The sequence below is a fragment of the Rhineura floridana genome, chromosome 8 (assembly GCF_030035675.1).
Source record: "Rhineura floridana isolate rRhiFlo1 chromosome 8, rRhiFlo1.hap2, whole genome shotgun sequence".
Classification (NCBI taxonomy): Eukaryota; Metazoa; Chordata; class Lepidosauria; order Squamata; family Rhineuridae; genus Rhineura; species Rhineura floridana.
The window spans coordinates 57068587-57084992 of NC_084487.1; the positions used below are offsets into that span (position 1 = coordinate 57068587).

At 39.8% G+C, this 16406-nt stretch overlaps 1 protein-coding gene across 2 annotated transcripts in view; it reads right to left on the reverse strand.

Moving 5' to 3' along the window:
- CRADD (CASP2 and RIPK1 domain containing adaptor with death domain) overlaps nucleotides 1–16406 on the reverse strand; it is a 65670-nt gene that overhangs the window by 28963 nt on the left and 20301 nt on the right. The window contains exon 3 of one of the 2 annotated variants that reach the window (XM_061639568.1): nucleotides 1584–1973. The exons of the other annotated variant lie outside the window; for it this stretch is intronic. Coding sequence (XP_061495552.1) covers nucleotides 1612–1973 — 362 coding nt within the window. The 3' untranslated portion in view covers nucleotides 1584–1611. Of the gene's footprint in view, nucleotides 1–1583; nucleotides 1974–16406 lie in introns of those variants that run through there. 2 annotated transcript variants of the gene reach the window in all.

Sequence of the window (16406 nt, forward strand, 5' to 3'; positions counted from 1 at the left end):
TTAGGGACAAAACAGCCAAAGAAAAATCGAATAAAGGAAAAAGCCAATCAGGAAATTGCTCTAAAAACAGGGAAACATTTTGGTAGAGATTATAATTTACTCTATAAGGATTATTAAGCCTTTCTATTTGACACTTTTTACAGATGTTTTAACACAGAAATAATTGCTGCAGGGGTTAGAATACTGACTGCAGATTTCCAAAGCAAAACTAAATTTTGAGAAATATAATATACATACAGATGCTGTTGGACACACCTACTCTCATCAACCCTGACTATCGGTCATGTTAGCTGGGGCTGACAGATGTTGGAGTCCAACAACTGAAGGGCCACAGGATACCCATCTGTGTCTTAATGGAATGCAGAACAGAGATGTGGAGCTGCAGGAAGCTGCTCAGTGACTAGAGTCTAGACTCTGTGTGTGGTGCTGGAAAGTGGTCCACCCTGGCAAAGAACTCTGTTGTAGTGCAGTGGCTAATGCTGGGAGCAAGGGAAATGTGCCTAGCATCTCAGTTCCTATGTCTGAAAGGGAAAAAACAGCAAATGCTAGAAGTTTGCAGAGAAATCAACAGGAAGAAAAGATGAGAAAGCAGAAGAAAGCAGCAACTGAATGCACATTTCACATTTTTGCTTATTATAACTAGACGTTGCCAAAATTCACAAAAGTCAACGCTTGGCTTGAAAATAGTGAAAGATGGAAATATGCATTCATCCAGTTGAATTTCATGTAGGGCAACAGTTTTGCTATGGAAATCTGTTATTTGGGATACAGAAATCAAAACTTCAGAAGGTTATTGCTGCCCCACCTATTTATATTCTATATAATGAATATGAAATACCATGTTACCTGTAGCGTTGTAGCAAATTCAGAAAAGTAGGGTCCCTTCTTGATAGTTACAGTCACATCCCCTCCCCCTTTTCGCTGCTGCGTTGAGAATGTGATCCTAGTTAATGCCTTCTCCCACAACAACAGATATCCCTAGGAGCCAATATACATGAAAGAGCGAAGGGTTAGCTACTGAAATGAATCTTCTCAGTGGCTGATTCACCTCCTTTCACTCTGATTGGCTTCAATCAGCAAGAAAGGACAAGGAAGCATGTGAAAAGACTCTTTCCAGTGGCTAACACGCACCCCTTTCATGCTGATTGGCTTGTAGGATGCTGGAGACATAGGGACCCTGTTGGGACCTGTCTCCCAAAAAGGTAAGGGGTCTAAGTCATACCAAGACCCTGGATGACTAAACCCTTGCAACGTTACTGACATTTGTTAGAAAGGTTTAGTAACTGAATATATGGTGCTCTTTTTTTTAAAAAAAAAGTTTATATATTCAGAGTATGTCTGGTTGTTACAAAGAAAGCTACAATCCACAACAATTTGCTCCAAAGTAGTTGTATTCAAATCTATAAGCATGCTTGTAGATGGCAGCCTGTATTTATCACAGCTCAGTATAGTACTGGGGTTCTAGATGTACATAGTACTGTTACATTAAACTTCTGCAGATGGCAAGTTGCACAACACATTACACATTTTCTATTTTCACTAAGCTTCCGATGCTATTTAACCCACCCTCTCCCTGCCCCCCAATTACTAAGACTTCAAGCTAAGCAAGAGCTATTTTAACCTTGCTCCTACACAAATATAAAATTCTCTACAATTCTGAACTGGAACAGTTTTGATTTCTGGAAGCCAGAGGGATTGAGATGAAACCAAGAACCACAAGAGCAAAACAAACAGCAATGGTAGTGTAACGGTAACTAGAGAGTCTTGTGTGTTTGATGCAAGTCCTGCAGCCTCAGAGACACAGTTCCTTTGAGAGTAACTATGTTTAGAATCATAGAATCTATTTGCCTTTATATATAGAACTGAGAAGATTGGAAAGTCTGGATATAAAAACAAAATGAAGAGTCCAGGGTAACCTTTGCAGAAAGGAACATTGGAGACCCAGGGTATCTCTGGCATTGCAGTGGTCTTACCTGTACATTAAAAACAAAAACATATTTCAAGTACATACAGGAGCAAAACTGAATAGTATCATTCAGAGTTGAATTCAATGCTAACCCTACTCAGAATAGACCCACTGAAATTAATTTAGTTATGTCCATTAACTTCAATGGGTCTACTCTGCCTAGGACTAGTGCTGAATGTCACCCCCAGTCATTAACATTCCATCACTAAATTTCTTCTGGTGTCAGGGGCAGAATTGTACCCCATCTGCCAGTTTTCTGCGAACATTAGCTGATTTGTTAGACACTAGGAGACGTGAGCCATCTGGAACTTATTGTCAGCTTTGTGGACAAAGAAACATTCCAGCAAGGTTGCCTAGAGAAGAACCCTAAAACTTAAATCTCGCACAACTCAATCTTATGCATGTTTGCTCAGGGGTAATCTTCACTAAATTCATAAGTGTGCAGGTTTATAGCACAATCTTATAAATAACTCCTCAGTAATAAGTCCCATTGAATTTAATGGGACTTACACCCCAGTAACTGGGTACAGGACTGCAACTTTAGTCTCCTTTGAACTTGTGCCAGTTAGTACATTTTGAAGTCCTGATAGAAGAAGTTCTTACGTCAATCTGTTATTCAGAATTGTAGAAATCCTGAAGAATAGAAATGTAGCTTGAGGGTCAAGTTAAAACAATGAAACACACACTCATTTAAGGATTTATTTGTGCATAATTAATCATTTTTACAAACTTGTGCCTTGCATTACATGTTACACTTTCACCTTTAAAAAAAATCTTTTACTAAGCCTTGACCTCACATTTAGCCACTGACATTCAGAGAAGTCTGTTCTACTTATTTGTTGCACTTTTAGATGACTCTTCATCAAATAGATCACAAAACAGATGACCCTTCATCAAATAGATCACAAAACAGATGACCCTTCATCAAATAGATCACAAAACATAGCCAACGACAATCTCCTAGCAATAAAACACTTTTAAAAACCTCAAAAGAACAAAAAAAATCTAATCTGAAAATATATAGCAGCAGCATGTCATAGCAAGCCATTAAAATAAGTCATTCAACTTCCACTAAAGGTACCGGTAAACAAATACATCTTGATCAGCTCCTGGAAGCCCAAGAGCCTTAGGACCATCCACACCTTGAAGGGGAGGGAATTCCACAATCAGGGTGCCACTGCAGAGAAAGTCCTATCCTCTGTCACTACAAAGTGAGCTACACTTGCTGGTGGCATGAAGAACACAGAAAGCTGTATTATACTAGGACAAACCATTGGGTCCACATTGACTACCAGCAGCTCTGGGGGTGATGAAGGGGGAAGAAAGAGTTGCGAGATCTGGAAAATAAGATAATGGATTGGCAGTAGAAAAGCAGAAAGCTGGAGGATATATAGGCTGCTAATGCTATACTTCACTTTATAGTCTGGGTTTAGATTTAAGGTGTCACTGAAAGCTTCATGAATTAAAATCTAGTTTCGACTTTTCAGGCAACCCACATAATGCCAGGATCTCAATCATTTTCTAACCAGAAGCTCCAATATTTTATTTTGCCCTTTATCCAACGCTACCTTTATAGAGTCGCTTTACAAAGCAAATGAAAAAAGAAAAGGAAAAGAGCTATACACATAAGAGAAATGTTTGGTAGGTTTGGTTTTTTGAGCAGTGGATTATTTCAAGCAAGAGACTTTGAGTTATCTGTTGTAAATCTAAGTGCTTCACAGTTCTGCAGCACTCTGGATTTCCTAGAGATGGGATTCTGAGAAAGGGGGCGGAGAGAGAAAGAGAGTTCTAGTCACTAGTGTTAAGAAAACAAGGGTTTTGTAAACCAAACAGGAGAGCTTTGGAAGCCTTGCCCTTTTACTGTTTCCTGCCTTCTTGGAAAACTCTCACTGTTAAACAGACTGGACTACATGACTGGATGGTAGCTGAAGAAGAATTTTGTTTTTCATTAAACAAACATGAAGGGTTTTTAAAAATGCCACTTTTACCATGATTCCAAAGATCTGCATTTGAACACACTCCAATATTTGGCAGCAAAAACAGGGATACTAAAGGCTGCACTCTTTGGTACACTTAGTCAGATTGAAGAGAGAGAGATTTCTAAGTCAATATGTATGAGGTTTGATAGTGATCATGGCAAAGAATATTTATGTAGCAGCACAGATGAATGTGGCGCTTTGAAGAACGAGACAGTATAAAATACAAGTCTCTGCCACAAAAGGGCTTGCAGCTTTAAATTTCAGCTGTGGAGGAGACAAAGGGAGATGAAAGAAGCATGGGTGATGAGTGAAGTATGAGCTAGTTAATTACACGTTCTTGGGCTTTGAACTGATGACAAAGATTTTTTGAAATATTAGCTTTAAAAGATTCATATTTCTACAATTAAAACCCGTATTTTTCCACATTTAGTAAAAAATCTGCATGTTTTTGCTGTCTCACTCCTCGACCTCCTAAACACTAAAAATTTCAGATGAAGGGTTTCAGCTGAACTCCAAGAAAGACAAGAGTATTTTGTAGTCAGATAGGCAAAACTAATAGGTAAGGTACAATAGGGTACTTACATTCAATATATAGCACCAGACAGTACCTCACCTATGGCACAGGTACTGGCCAAGAGTACTGCTTATGTGCCAAAATCACTGTTTTGAACTATGTTACCTGCATTGATCCTTGTAGTCTCTTGTATTACCTGGGTTTTGAGGTGTGCCTGACATTGCAAAAAATCTCAACCTAGAAGCAAAGAGATAAATAGGGATGGCTGGAAAGTGTAAACTTAGTTAAAGATTATGAATTTAAAGCAGCCAATTTAAGGATGAGAGCAAGAAACACACAAAAATCACCAAGAGTTTTGCTGCTGACTTCCATGAGTCCTGGATTGCATCCAAATTTTTCACTTGTTCTTACATGTAACTATTCCAGACAGGGAGATAGAAACTTCACTATTCCTAATGACATCAAGATTTCTTAGAAAATGAAAAACAGAAAATTCTTAGTAGGGAAACATGTAGCACCTTTCCTGGAATTTAATCTTTACTGAAAACCTTTGAAGCTGTTCTTCATTAAGATAGCTTTTGCCCCTTGAACTTGAAAGCTTTATACTTAACTAACTGTTCAATACAAGGAAAAGTTTTGTGACAACAGCAACTCTTTATGCTAATACAGATTGTACATTAAACAAGACTCTCTTAGAAGCTATGCTACCATGTGAGTTAATCACAAGAGCAAAAATTCAAAAGTATTTGTAGATACAAACTTATAGTTACAGTCGGAACAGAGAACAGTCCAATATTATGCATGTTTTCTTGGAAGTAAGTCCATTTTGTTCAACTCTTACTTTCTACTAAGCATATTGTGCAACAGTCCTTTTTTGCTGGTGGATAATATCTTGTTTAAGGTTTATTTATTTATTTATTATGTAATTTATATCCCACTCTTCCTCCTAGCAGGAACCCAGGGCGGCAAACAAAAGCACTAAAAACACTTTAAAACATCATAAAAACAGACATTAAAATATATTAAAACAAAACATCTTTAAAAACTTTTTTTCAAAAGCTTTAAAAATATTTTTTAAAGGTTTAAAAACATGTATTTTTTAAAAAAGGTTTAAAAACATATTAAAAAGCAATTCCAACACAGAAGTAGACTGGGATAAGGTCTCAACTTAAAAGGCGTGCTGAAAGAGGAAAGTCTTCAATAGGCGCCAAAAAGATAGCAGAGATGGTGCCTGTCTAATATTTAAGGGGAGGGAATTCCACAGGGTAGGTGCTGCCACACTAAAGGTCCGTTTCCTATGTTGTACAGAACAGATCTCCTGATAAGATGGTATCTGCAGGAGGCCCTCACCTGCAAAGTGCAGTGATCGACTGGGTATATAAGGGATAAAACGGTCTTTTAGGTATCCTGGTCTCGAGCTGTATAGGCTTTGTACACCAAAACTAGAACCTTGAACTAGGCCCATTAGCTAATGGGCAGCCCGTGCAATTCTTTCAGCAGTGGGGTGACATGTTGGCAATACCCTGCCCCAGTCAGCAGTCTCGCCACCGCATTTTGCACCAGCTGCAGCTTCCGGACAGCCCCACATAAAGCATATTACAGTAATGCAGCCTGGAGGTAACCATTGTATGGACAAGAGTGGTCAGGCTATCCCGGCCCAGAAACGGCCACAGCTGTCTTACCAGCAGAAGCTGGTAAAAGGCACTCCTACCCAGTGAAGTCACCTGGACCTCTAGCGACAGAGCTGGAACCAGGAGCACCTCCAGACTGCGAACCTGCTCTTTCAGAGGAAGTATGACCTCATCTAAAGCAGGCAAATGACCAATTGTCTGAACATGGGAACCACCAACCCACAGTGTCTCCATCTTGCTGGGATTCAGACTCAGCTTATTGGCCCTCATAATTCCCACCACCGAGTCCAGGCAGCAGTCAAGGGCTTGCACGGCCTCTCCTGATTCAGATGCTACAGAGAAATAGAGCTGGGTATCATCAGCATACTGCTGACACCTCACCCCAAAAGCTCATGATGACTGCTCCCAAGGGCTTCATATTGATGTTAAACAGCATGGGGGACAAGATGGTACCCTGCGGCACCCCACAGCACAGCTGCCAGGGGGCCGAAAGACAGTGACCCAGTGCTATTCTCTGAGAGCGACCCTGGAGATAGGATCGGAACCACTGTAAAACAGTGCCTCCAATACCCACCTCACCAAGTCGGCCCAGAAGGATACCAGGGTCAATGGTATCAAAAGCCACTGAGAGATCAAATAGGAGTAACAGGGTCGCACTCCCCTTGTCCTTCTCCTGATAAAGGTCATCCATCAGGGCGACCAAGGCCAATTCAGTCCCATAACCAGGTCTGAACCCAGACTGGAATGGATCGAGATAATCTGTTTCATCCAAGAGTACTCGCGATTGCTGCACCACAACTCTCTCAATCATCTTCCCTAAGAAGGGGATATTTGAATTGTCGCAAACCAATGAGTCCAGGGTGGGATTTTTCAGGAGTGGTCAGATCACCGCCTCTTTCAGGGCAGCTGGAATCACTCCCTCCAGCAATGATGTGTTGACCACACCCTGGATTCACTCAGTCAAACCTCCTCGGCAAGCTTTAATAAGCCAAGAAGGACAAGGGTTGAGAGGACATGTTGCTGGCCGCATCATCGCAAGTACCTTGTCTATGTCATCAGGCGGCATCAACTGAAACCGTTCCCAAGAAGTTGCAGCAGGCGTTGCACTGGACACCTCATTGGGGACTACAGTAGATGTGGATGGGGCATCATGATTGCTACACAGGCAAGACCATGCTTGTACTCCCCTCAATAAATTTTAGTGGCAGTTATTCACTTGACCTTTATTTGTCTAATGCAAGGATGGCTAACCTTTATCCTCGGTCAGCTCTCATGCCAGCAGGGGATGTGGCCATCCTACATAATGTCTCCCTCCTCCTGTGCAGCTCAGATGAGGACGGAGTTTATTTCTTTTTGCTCCCACCAAAACCAGAAGGAGCTTGGGACCCAGAAAAATTGGCTTTCTGGTCCCCAGGTCAGGGTAGCTACCCCTAGCTGAATGCCATCAAAACATCTGAGCAAAGCAACATGTGTCATATATGCATGCAAATAGTTACCCACTGCATAACAATGAATATTTTTTCCAAAAAAGAAAGGACTGTATTAAGCTTCGGATTTGTGAAAGGTATTTATAAAAGACTTCCTGTTTTCCTCTATTTTTCTGAAACAAAGCTCAGTGACTCCATATTGGTGAATCAATACCAAAATAAATAACTTCTGTTTGAAGGAAGAGGGCTCTCCTGTCAAGTCACACAGTGTAATTGAGTGGGGCTATATGAAATCCTTAATACAAGTGTACTAAAGTCTCTTTTTGAACAAGATTAACTCTAGCAACCTGAGATGTAATATACATTATCTCAGACACAGTTAGAGAATAATTTAATTGGAAATTCGTATCAAAAGGCATCCCTCACTTAGTAACAGAAATACATTCCAGAAACATTAGATGTAAATCATGCCTTGTCTCTGTTTATGTCCTGGAAGCAATTCAAAGAAACATTCAGAACAAAAACATTCTTAAAATTTCAGCAGAGAAAAACAAAGAGAAACCTAGTATCACCTTTAAAATATTATTTTAAGCAATGCTTAAATCTAAGAACAAAAACAAAACTCCATCAGTTGTTACAACACAATTGAACTGGTGGAGGTGTTAGATTTGGTTTCCAGAAGTTTCTAGCATTAATGGCTCTCTTTTTCAGGTGTATGCCACTCAAGAAGTCAAAGAAATATTTAAAAGATGAAATATTTGAAATAACTATTCTTCCAGTTGCACGGCAATTGTGCACTGGTAAAGTATTCAAGCTCTTCATGCACCCCTTTTAAAGCAGTTTAAAGACAGAGCTTTGTGAGAGAGAATAATTTGTGCCCAAGAAGCTAATGGGAGGGTAGGAAGTGGAATAGAAAGAAAATCTTTCCAGAAGCAGCGGCTCCTGAACACTGGCACTTGGATGAAAGTGATGATATATTCATTTGCAGTATCAAAAAAAGTGAGAAAGAAAAATGTGACACGAAAGATTTAGCATATGTTTTCCTGAACATGCATATAAATGAATGCATTTTCTCACATGAGAAACCTAATAAAAACCTGTCTCAAATTTAACTGAACTGATACGATTTGATGAGGGGCTGGTGCTAGTGGATGGTCTTCAATATCTCACTATGAGAACACACCCTGGGGAATTATGAAGTTTCTGAGCACACCAAATGTTCCTCTATATAACTTTGCCACTGGATGCCTCAGGCCAGAGAGATGTTCCCCTTGATTTAGAGTATGGAGATTAAAAAAATTATGCTTAATAGTGGAATACCCTAAATTTAAAATAATTTCTCGCCATTTTTACATTTTTCTTACATAAGATTTTTAAAAAGGTTTTAAAGACAGCAGAAGATAATAATAAAAGCACAACTTTAACAGTGGAAATGAAGTGCTGTGAAGAAACTGAAACAAAATTTTGTCAGACACTGTTCAATACAAGGAAACTGTTCAATACAAGGAAAAGTTTTGTGACAACAGCAACTCTTTATGCTAATACAGATTGTACATTAAACAAGACTCTCTTAGAAGCTATGCTACCATGTGAGTTAATCACAAGAGCAAAAATTCAAAAGTATTTGTAGATACAAACTTATAGTTACAGTCGGAACAGAGAACAGTCCAATATTATGCATGTTTTCTTGGAAGTAAGTCCATTTTGTTCAACTCTTACTTTCTACTAAGCATATTGTGCAACAGTCCTTTTTTGCTGGTGGATAATATTTTGTTATTTATATCACTTTTTACTGAAAGATTCCAGAATCCACAGGTGTGAAAAGCATCAAAATATGCAAATAGGTAATTCCCAGTATAAAAATATTACTTATATAGACATGCAACTAAAATTTATACAATATTTGATATGATAGATATTACTTGGTGCTTCCATATTCTTTCTTTCATGAATAGGTATATATAGCTTCTTCACAAGCTGCACACAAGTGAGCACTAGATTTTTATCAGCTGTGCCTTCCCAAAAGTTTTGAAAACTATTTGTCCTTAATTTTAAACCTTCTCTTTTCGGTAGATAAATGTCAACTCTTCACTTTAGGCCATCAGTTCTTATATTTAAAGCATCTACTGAACATGAAAACTAATTGGAATATTTTGTGTTAAAAATTAGTTTTTGCTTGAGCCAGTTAAAACAGAATGATTTGTTGGCTTAATGGAAATGCTGGGTCCTCTTCATGGTTCTTAGACTGTTTTCATATTTATTATTATTATTATTTATTTATTAAATTTATATACCGCCCGACTAGCATAGCTCTCTGGGCGGTGAACAACAGATTAATACAAAATACAATAAAATCCATTAAGATGGATCAACGGCCTGACAAGCATCATCACAAGAGATGAGATGTGCTTCTATTATCACCTGGGAAAGGGGCTATACCTTCCCTGATTCTGTTCCAGCAGACATTATTATTATACATCTCTTGCAATAAGCCTGGCCCCTTCAGCTTCCAGCTAGTGGAAGTCAATCTAGAAAACTTCAGTGGATTCAGAGGCAAGGAAGATGCTACATACAGCTTCTTGGATTCTCAGTTCATCCAATGAAGCACCCACACCCTGATCATTTTACCAGTTGCTCTGGATCCCAACAAGGCAGGTGTAATGAAGAACTAGAAAAAGGAGGTTATTGGACAAGCTTTCCAGTTTAACACACACACTTGAAAAAAAAGTAGCGTGAGCCCACTAGACAGTCCTGCAAACGCCCCCAGCTTCTATTTCCAACTAAAATAAAATTGGGGTGGAAGGGAGAAAGAGAAAATAGGCACAAAAATGGTCAAACACAGGCTTTTATTCCTTATCATGCCCTCACCTGTGACCATTACTCCAACTCTAACACCCACAGGTGATGGAATATCTGCTCCTTTAAACAAGCCCACCTGTTCTCTCTTGCTGACCCTATGCACTAAACTCCCTCCCAAATATGCATGTGGTGCCAACCCTTCCTTCAAACCCACAGGGGGGCATAGGGAGCTGCCTTGTACTGAGTAAGATCATCAAGACCATCAAACTTAGTGTTGTCTACCTCCAGCTCTCCAGGGTTTCAGGTAGGGGCATTCCCCTCAACCTGGGACCTTCTGCATACCAGGGAGATGCTCTACCACTGAGCTAAGGCCATTTCCCCACTTTATTCTCCTGGTCTTTGGCTTGTTTGCTAATGGTTATTCCCAACTATAACCAAGCTTTAAGCAGATGTAATGGCATCTGCACACATTCTTTCTTCCTGGCTATTGTCGGTCCCTTTCTCTCACTCTTGTTTGCTTCAGATTGTTTCCTATGCAACTCTGCAGGGCACCATGTACACTGATAGCAGGATATGAATGAAATTACAGCAAGTACCAAAGCTATAGATCTGTACTTAACATTCTATAGATCTTGGAATTTTTGCCTTCATCAGTGATGACAGAGAAAAGATGCATTTGTTCACTGCATTATTTTCAATTCTTATTTATTTTTACATTTATATCCCATCTTTGCTGTAAAGAGCTCCAGGTGGCATATACATTTCTCCCTCTCTGTGTTATCACAACAACCCTGTGAGGTAGATTAGGCTGAGAGATAGTGACTGGCACAAGTTCACCCAGTCGGCTTCATGGCTGAGCTGGGATTTGAACCCTGGTCTCCCAGGTCCTAGACTGACACTCTAACCACTACACCACACTTGTTTTCAGAGGTAATGGCTGAATGCCTAGCAGTTGCAGAAGTATGTTTGCAAAAGCATTTTTTTAAAAAACAAACCAAAAATGGCCCACCAAAGCAGTGATTCCTGTCTCTGGTTGGAGGTAGAGGAAGGATCATGCTATTACCAGATTATAGCTATTCTATGATTCTGACTATCTCCAAAATGAGAGAGTAGTCAAGCTGCAGTTTTTCCCATAATTATATTGCCATACTAGAAAAGGTGTGACCTGCTGAATTTCTGCCTGCTAGACAGCAATTAAAGACACAAGAACCCAGTTTTTCCCACAATGCCAACCTAAACCAAAGACTAGGGTGCCAATCTGTACCCAGTTACTGGAACTAAGCTCCACTAAACACAAAGAAATGTACTTCTGAGTAGACATGCATAGACAGTTAACTATGCAGTGAATTCTTAGTGAGTCCCTGACTTTAGCTCCTCTTTAGCTCTTGCAATTTGGAGGGGGGGGTCTCTTTCACATTCACACACACTTACTGTGTAGTAGTATTTGTAGAAAATAATTTCTAGGGAATATCTGATCTCAGGTGAACCCAGCACAGGAAAGAAGGATTCTGATTGCTAGGGAAAAAGGGCAAACTATGGAGATTCTAAAGACCAGAAAAAATGAGCTCAAATTGAAATTGTGATCTTCTAACAAAAATATGTAACTTGTCCCTCAGATCTGCCTCCATAGCTGAGAACAGGAAAGTGGCTAATATAATGCCAATCTTTAAAAAGGGATCCAGAGGGGATCCTGGAAATTACAGGCCAGTTAGCTTAATGTCTGTCCTGGGAAAATTGGTAGAAAGTATTGTTAAAGAAAAAATACCCAAGAATATAGAAGAGTGAGCCTTGCTGAAGCAGGAGCAGCATGACTTCTGCAAGGGTAAGTCTTGTCTCACCAACCTACTGGAGCTCTCTGAGAGCATTAACTCTAGAGGTGATCCAGTTGACACAGTATACTTGGACTTTCAAAAAGCTTTTGACAAGGTACCTCACAAAAGACTCCTGAGTAAGCTTAGCAGTCATGGAATAAGAGGAGAGGTCCTCTTGTGGATCAGGAATCTTTTACGTAGCAGGAAGTAGAGAATAGGAATAAACAGACAGTTCTCCCAGTGGAGGGCTGTAGAAAGTGGAGGGCCCTAAGGATCAGTATTGGGGCCTGTGCTTTTTAACATGTTCATAAATGATCTAGAGTTAGGGGTGAGCAGTGAGGTAGCCAAATTTGCTGATGATACTAAATTGTTTAGGATTCTTAAAACAAAAAAGGATTGCGAAGAGCTCCAAAAGGACCTCTCCAAACTGAGTAAATGGGCAGTAAAATGGCAAGTGCAATTCAATGTAAACAAGTATAAAATGCATATTTCACATAAACGCTAATGGTGACTGATCAGGAACTACATCTTGGGGTCCTAGTGGATAGTTTGATGAAGATTTCGATCCAGTGTGCGGCAGCTGTGAAAAAGGCAAATGCTATGCTAGGGATCATTAGGAAACATACTGAAAATAAAACTGCTGATATAATGCAGTTGTATAAATCTATGGTGTAGTCGCATTTGGAATACTTTGTACAGTTCTGGTCACCTCACCTCAAAAAATATATTGTAGAGCTGGAAAAGGTTCAGAAAAGGGCAACCAAAATGATCAAGGGGATGAAGTGACTCCCCTATGAGGACAGGTTGCAGTGTTTGGGGCTTTTTAGTTTAGAGAAAAGTTATGCAATTGGAGACATGATAGAAGGGTATAAAATCAAGTATGGCATGGAAAAAGTGGATAGAGAAAACTTCTTCTCCCTCTCTCATAACCCTAGATTTTGTGGACATTCAATGAAGCGGAAAGTTGGAAGATGCAGGACAGACAAAAGAAAGTACTTCTTCAAAAAGCGCATACTTTAACTATGGAATTCACTCCATCAAGACTATGGAACTTGCTCCGCTAAGAGGCAGTGGTGGCCACCAACTTAGATGGCTTTAAAGGAAGATCAGACCAATTCATTGAGGATAAGGTTATTAGTGACTACTACCAGCCATGATGGCTGTGCTCTGTCACCATAATCAGATGCAATATGCTTCTGAAAACCAGTTGCCAGTAGCTGCAGGAGGGGAGAGTGCTCTTGCACTCAGGTTCTGCTTGTGGACTTTCCATAGGCATTTGGGTGGCCACTGTGAGAACAGGATGCTAGACCAAATGGACCACTTGCCTAATCCAGCAGGCTCTTCTTATATTCTTTTGACCGAAGCAGGAAAAGTCCACTAAAAGGGAGAACAAAACAGCAGCTCTTTAGGACCCCAGGGATTCCTGTGGCCTGGAATCCAAACAACCCACTTGTCAGTCACAGCTCTGACTTCACTCATTGGCTAGTAACACTGACAGACAGCAGCATCCAGGCTGGCTCATTTCACATAAATCACTTAGAAGTATTCCCACACATTTGAGGGCTAGAGACTTACTTTTTTTAAAATGAAAGCTCAAATTCTGGGCTACCTGCTGGAGGTACTACTGAAGGCCTTTGTGAGTACGCACACACATTGGGTTGGAGACCACTGGCTTATAAGTATGCTGAAGAGAGAATGTTTTTTCCCCAAAAAAAGTTCATACTCTGCCCTATATTTGGATTTTTCAGGTCAAATGAAAAGCAGGGGAGGGCACTCTTTTTTCTCTCAGATTCTTGAGAATCATTACCCCCATGTAACAACAATAAGCTGAAGTTCAGGGGTGGCAGTCTTTTAGCACTTTGTAGCGCAGCAGAGGAAGTCCTCAGGGTGCTGGGAAGGAAATTTCTTTTCTGCTTTAACTTCTGTCTCTCCTCCCACTCCCTGAACAGCACCACAAACTCTGGGTTGTCTGAGCCTGAACCAAGAACACTCCTCTGAGGGGGCAGGGGATGCACTGCAACTTTGTGCTGCAGGTCTCACTTGTTAATTCAGATTTGTGACACATTTCACATTTAATTTGGAAGGCAAATGTTTAGAATTGTTAGCATTATTCAAAAAGATCAAAAGACTGACAACACAAAGGGAAACATGAACCCTCTATTTGTCCAGAGGAAACTGAAGGCAGCTGCAAAGTAAACATTGCCTCACAGTTTCTTATGTACTTATTTTCAGGCACAGCTGTCTCAGAGTTAAACAAAAAACAATTCAATCTTCATCTTAATAAACTAGAACTCTCTATTCTCACTCCCCCTCAGTAGGCAGGTATATTGTGACATTATAAGGGCATTTGAAACATGGTGAGAGGGAGAGAGTGCACACACTATTGTGTTCCATGGAAGATAATGCTTCAGAATAAAGAATAAGCCTTGAAATATGAAACATGTTTTAATTTTAAAAAAATTGTCCTTAGCACCCTGTTTGCTCTAAAGTAGCAATGAGAAACCTGTGGCCCTTAAGGTGTCTAGCCACTCTGACAACATCTGGAAGGTCACAGGTTCCCTTCTCCTGCTCTAAATACATGCTATATCATTGTATTTGTAGTAATATTCAAACTCTGAAGGTCTGTAGATCTCCACAAAGGAGACTCCAGCAGGGCTGGTCTATCTGCATAAACAATCCAAGGAGTGGTAATGATTTCAGCAGCACTCATAAAGAGACACCCAATTATGAAAGTTTACCAAAAGATTCCTTCTATCGTTATAGAGGACAAAGATCATGTGCAATCATATGTAATCCATGAGATACACCCCAAAGTTGCCAAGAACTTGGATGCATCTCTCAGATTGTAAGATACAACCACCTGGCATGGTAAAAAGCCTTATGACTATATCTGGTCCACTGATTCACCATACCCCTTAACTTGAAATGCTGACCCAGAAAAATTCGCTTTATCAGGCTATTCTGTCAAGCCTGCCCTGGTGCTGCTATACTATGCTTATTTGGCAACTAAACAGATTGCTTTCATTTTTCCTGTACAGGTGTGCTGGAAACCTAAAACCATAACCAAATAAAGATAGTATCTGGGGGGAAACCTTGATTTTTTTGCATATATTATTTTTTTTAATAAACTGGTCTTGTGATATTATTTCCCACCAACTGAATGTATTGTTATTTATTTCTGACATTTATACACCACCTATTTAAGTAAAGTTCATCATCAGCTGATGGAGATAAGCCAACAGGCAATACAGAAATAGCTGGAAATAAATATTGGTCCCAGTGAAAGAAAGCATTCAGAGGTGTGAAAGAAATGCCAGACAGTTATAGTCTAGCACTGCTGGCATTAAGGAAAGACTAAATAATAGAAGCAGTGATGGGAAGGAAACCCACTTGAGTCACTTTGACTTGTTGAATAATTTAGCACCAAGACCTTGCCTGTCAGCTACATAATAATAAAATTTAAACCCGTGTCAGAACTTTCCAGTCTCATCTGCTGCTTTCATCAAACTGTTAGAACAGATGGCTACCATAAATGGCTTTTCTTTCTTGGAAAAAGAGGAATATTAGCTCTGTGTTGTATATTCAACTGTTTTCTGAATAAATCCAGTGAAAGGACAAGGAACTGGCAGCAAGTCGCTATAGCTCTTTTCCATTCCTCTCTGCCCATCCCGAAAGAACCAGAGATGACTGCATGAGTAAAAATCAAATTAGATTTTGGCATGAGCTCATTACCTCATGTCCAACTATATGGGTTAAAAAAACTAACAAGAAATTAGGGGCATGGAAAAGGCAGTGTTAAAAAAACAACAGTTTTTCTATGGAAAGATAGAAGGTTATGCAGTTTATTCTGAGATAAATATATCTAATGTGGGGGAGGTAGAAAAGGACACAAACATGTAGCAAACAATATTTTGAGCTTCGGTTCTCCTGCTGTTAATAACAACTCAACTTAGATATTAAGTTTGTCTTTTCAACTCACCAACAACAGCTGAACTCCAGATTAAAATGTTAGGAACTAGGCCAACACATCTACTGAATCCAACAACTGTAGAAGTATTTCTACGTCACCAGTGATCCAGAGAGACCACTCAGTTCAGAGTTCAGGGCTAGTGGAGGCACATTGCATATAAAGGTTTTTATTTGTTATCGGGAATTACACTCCTCCAATCATTACACATATTCTATTATAAACACCTCCACCCACTACTACTCCCCTTTATTGGTAGATACCATTAGTTCTTTCTTTTTATTTGGCTTAAAAATAGAGTATTCAACTCTT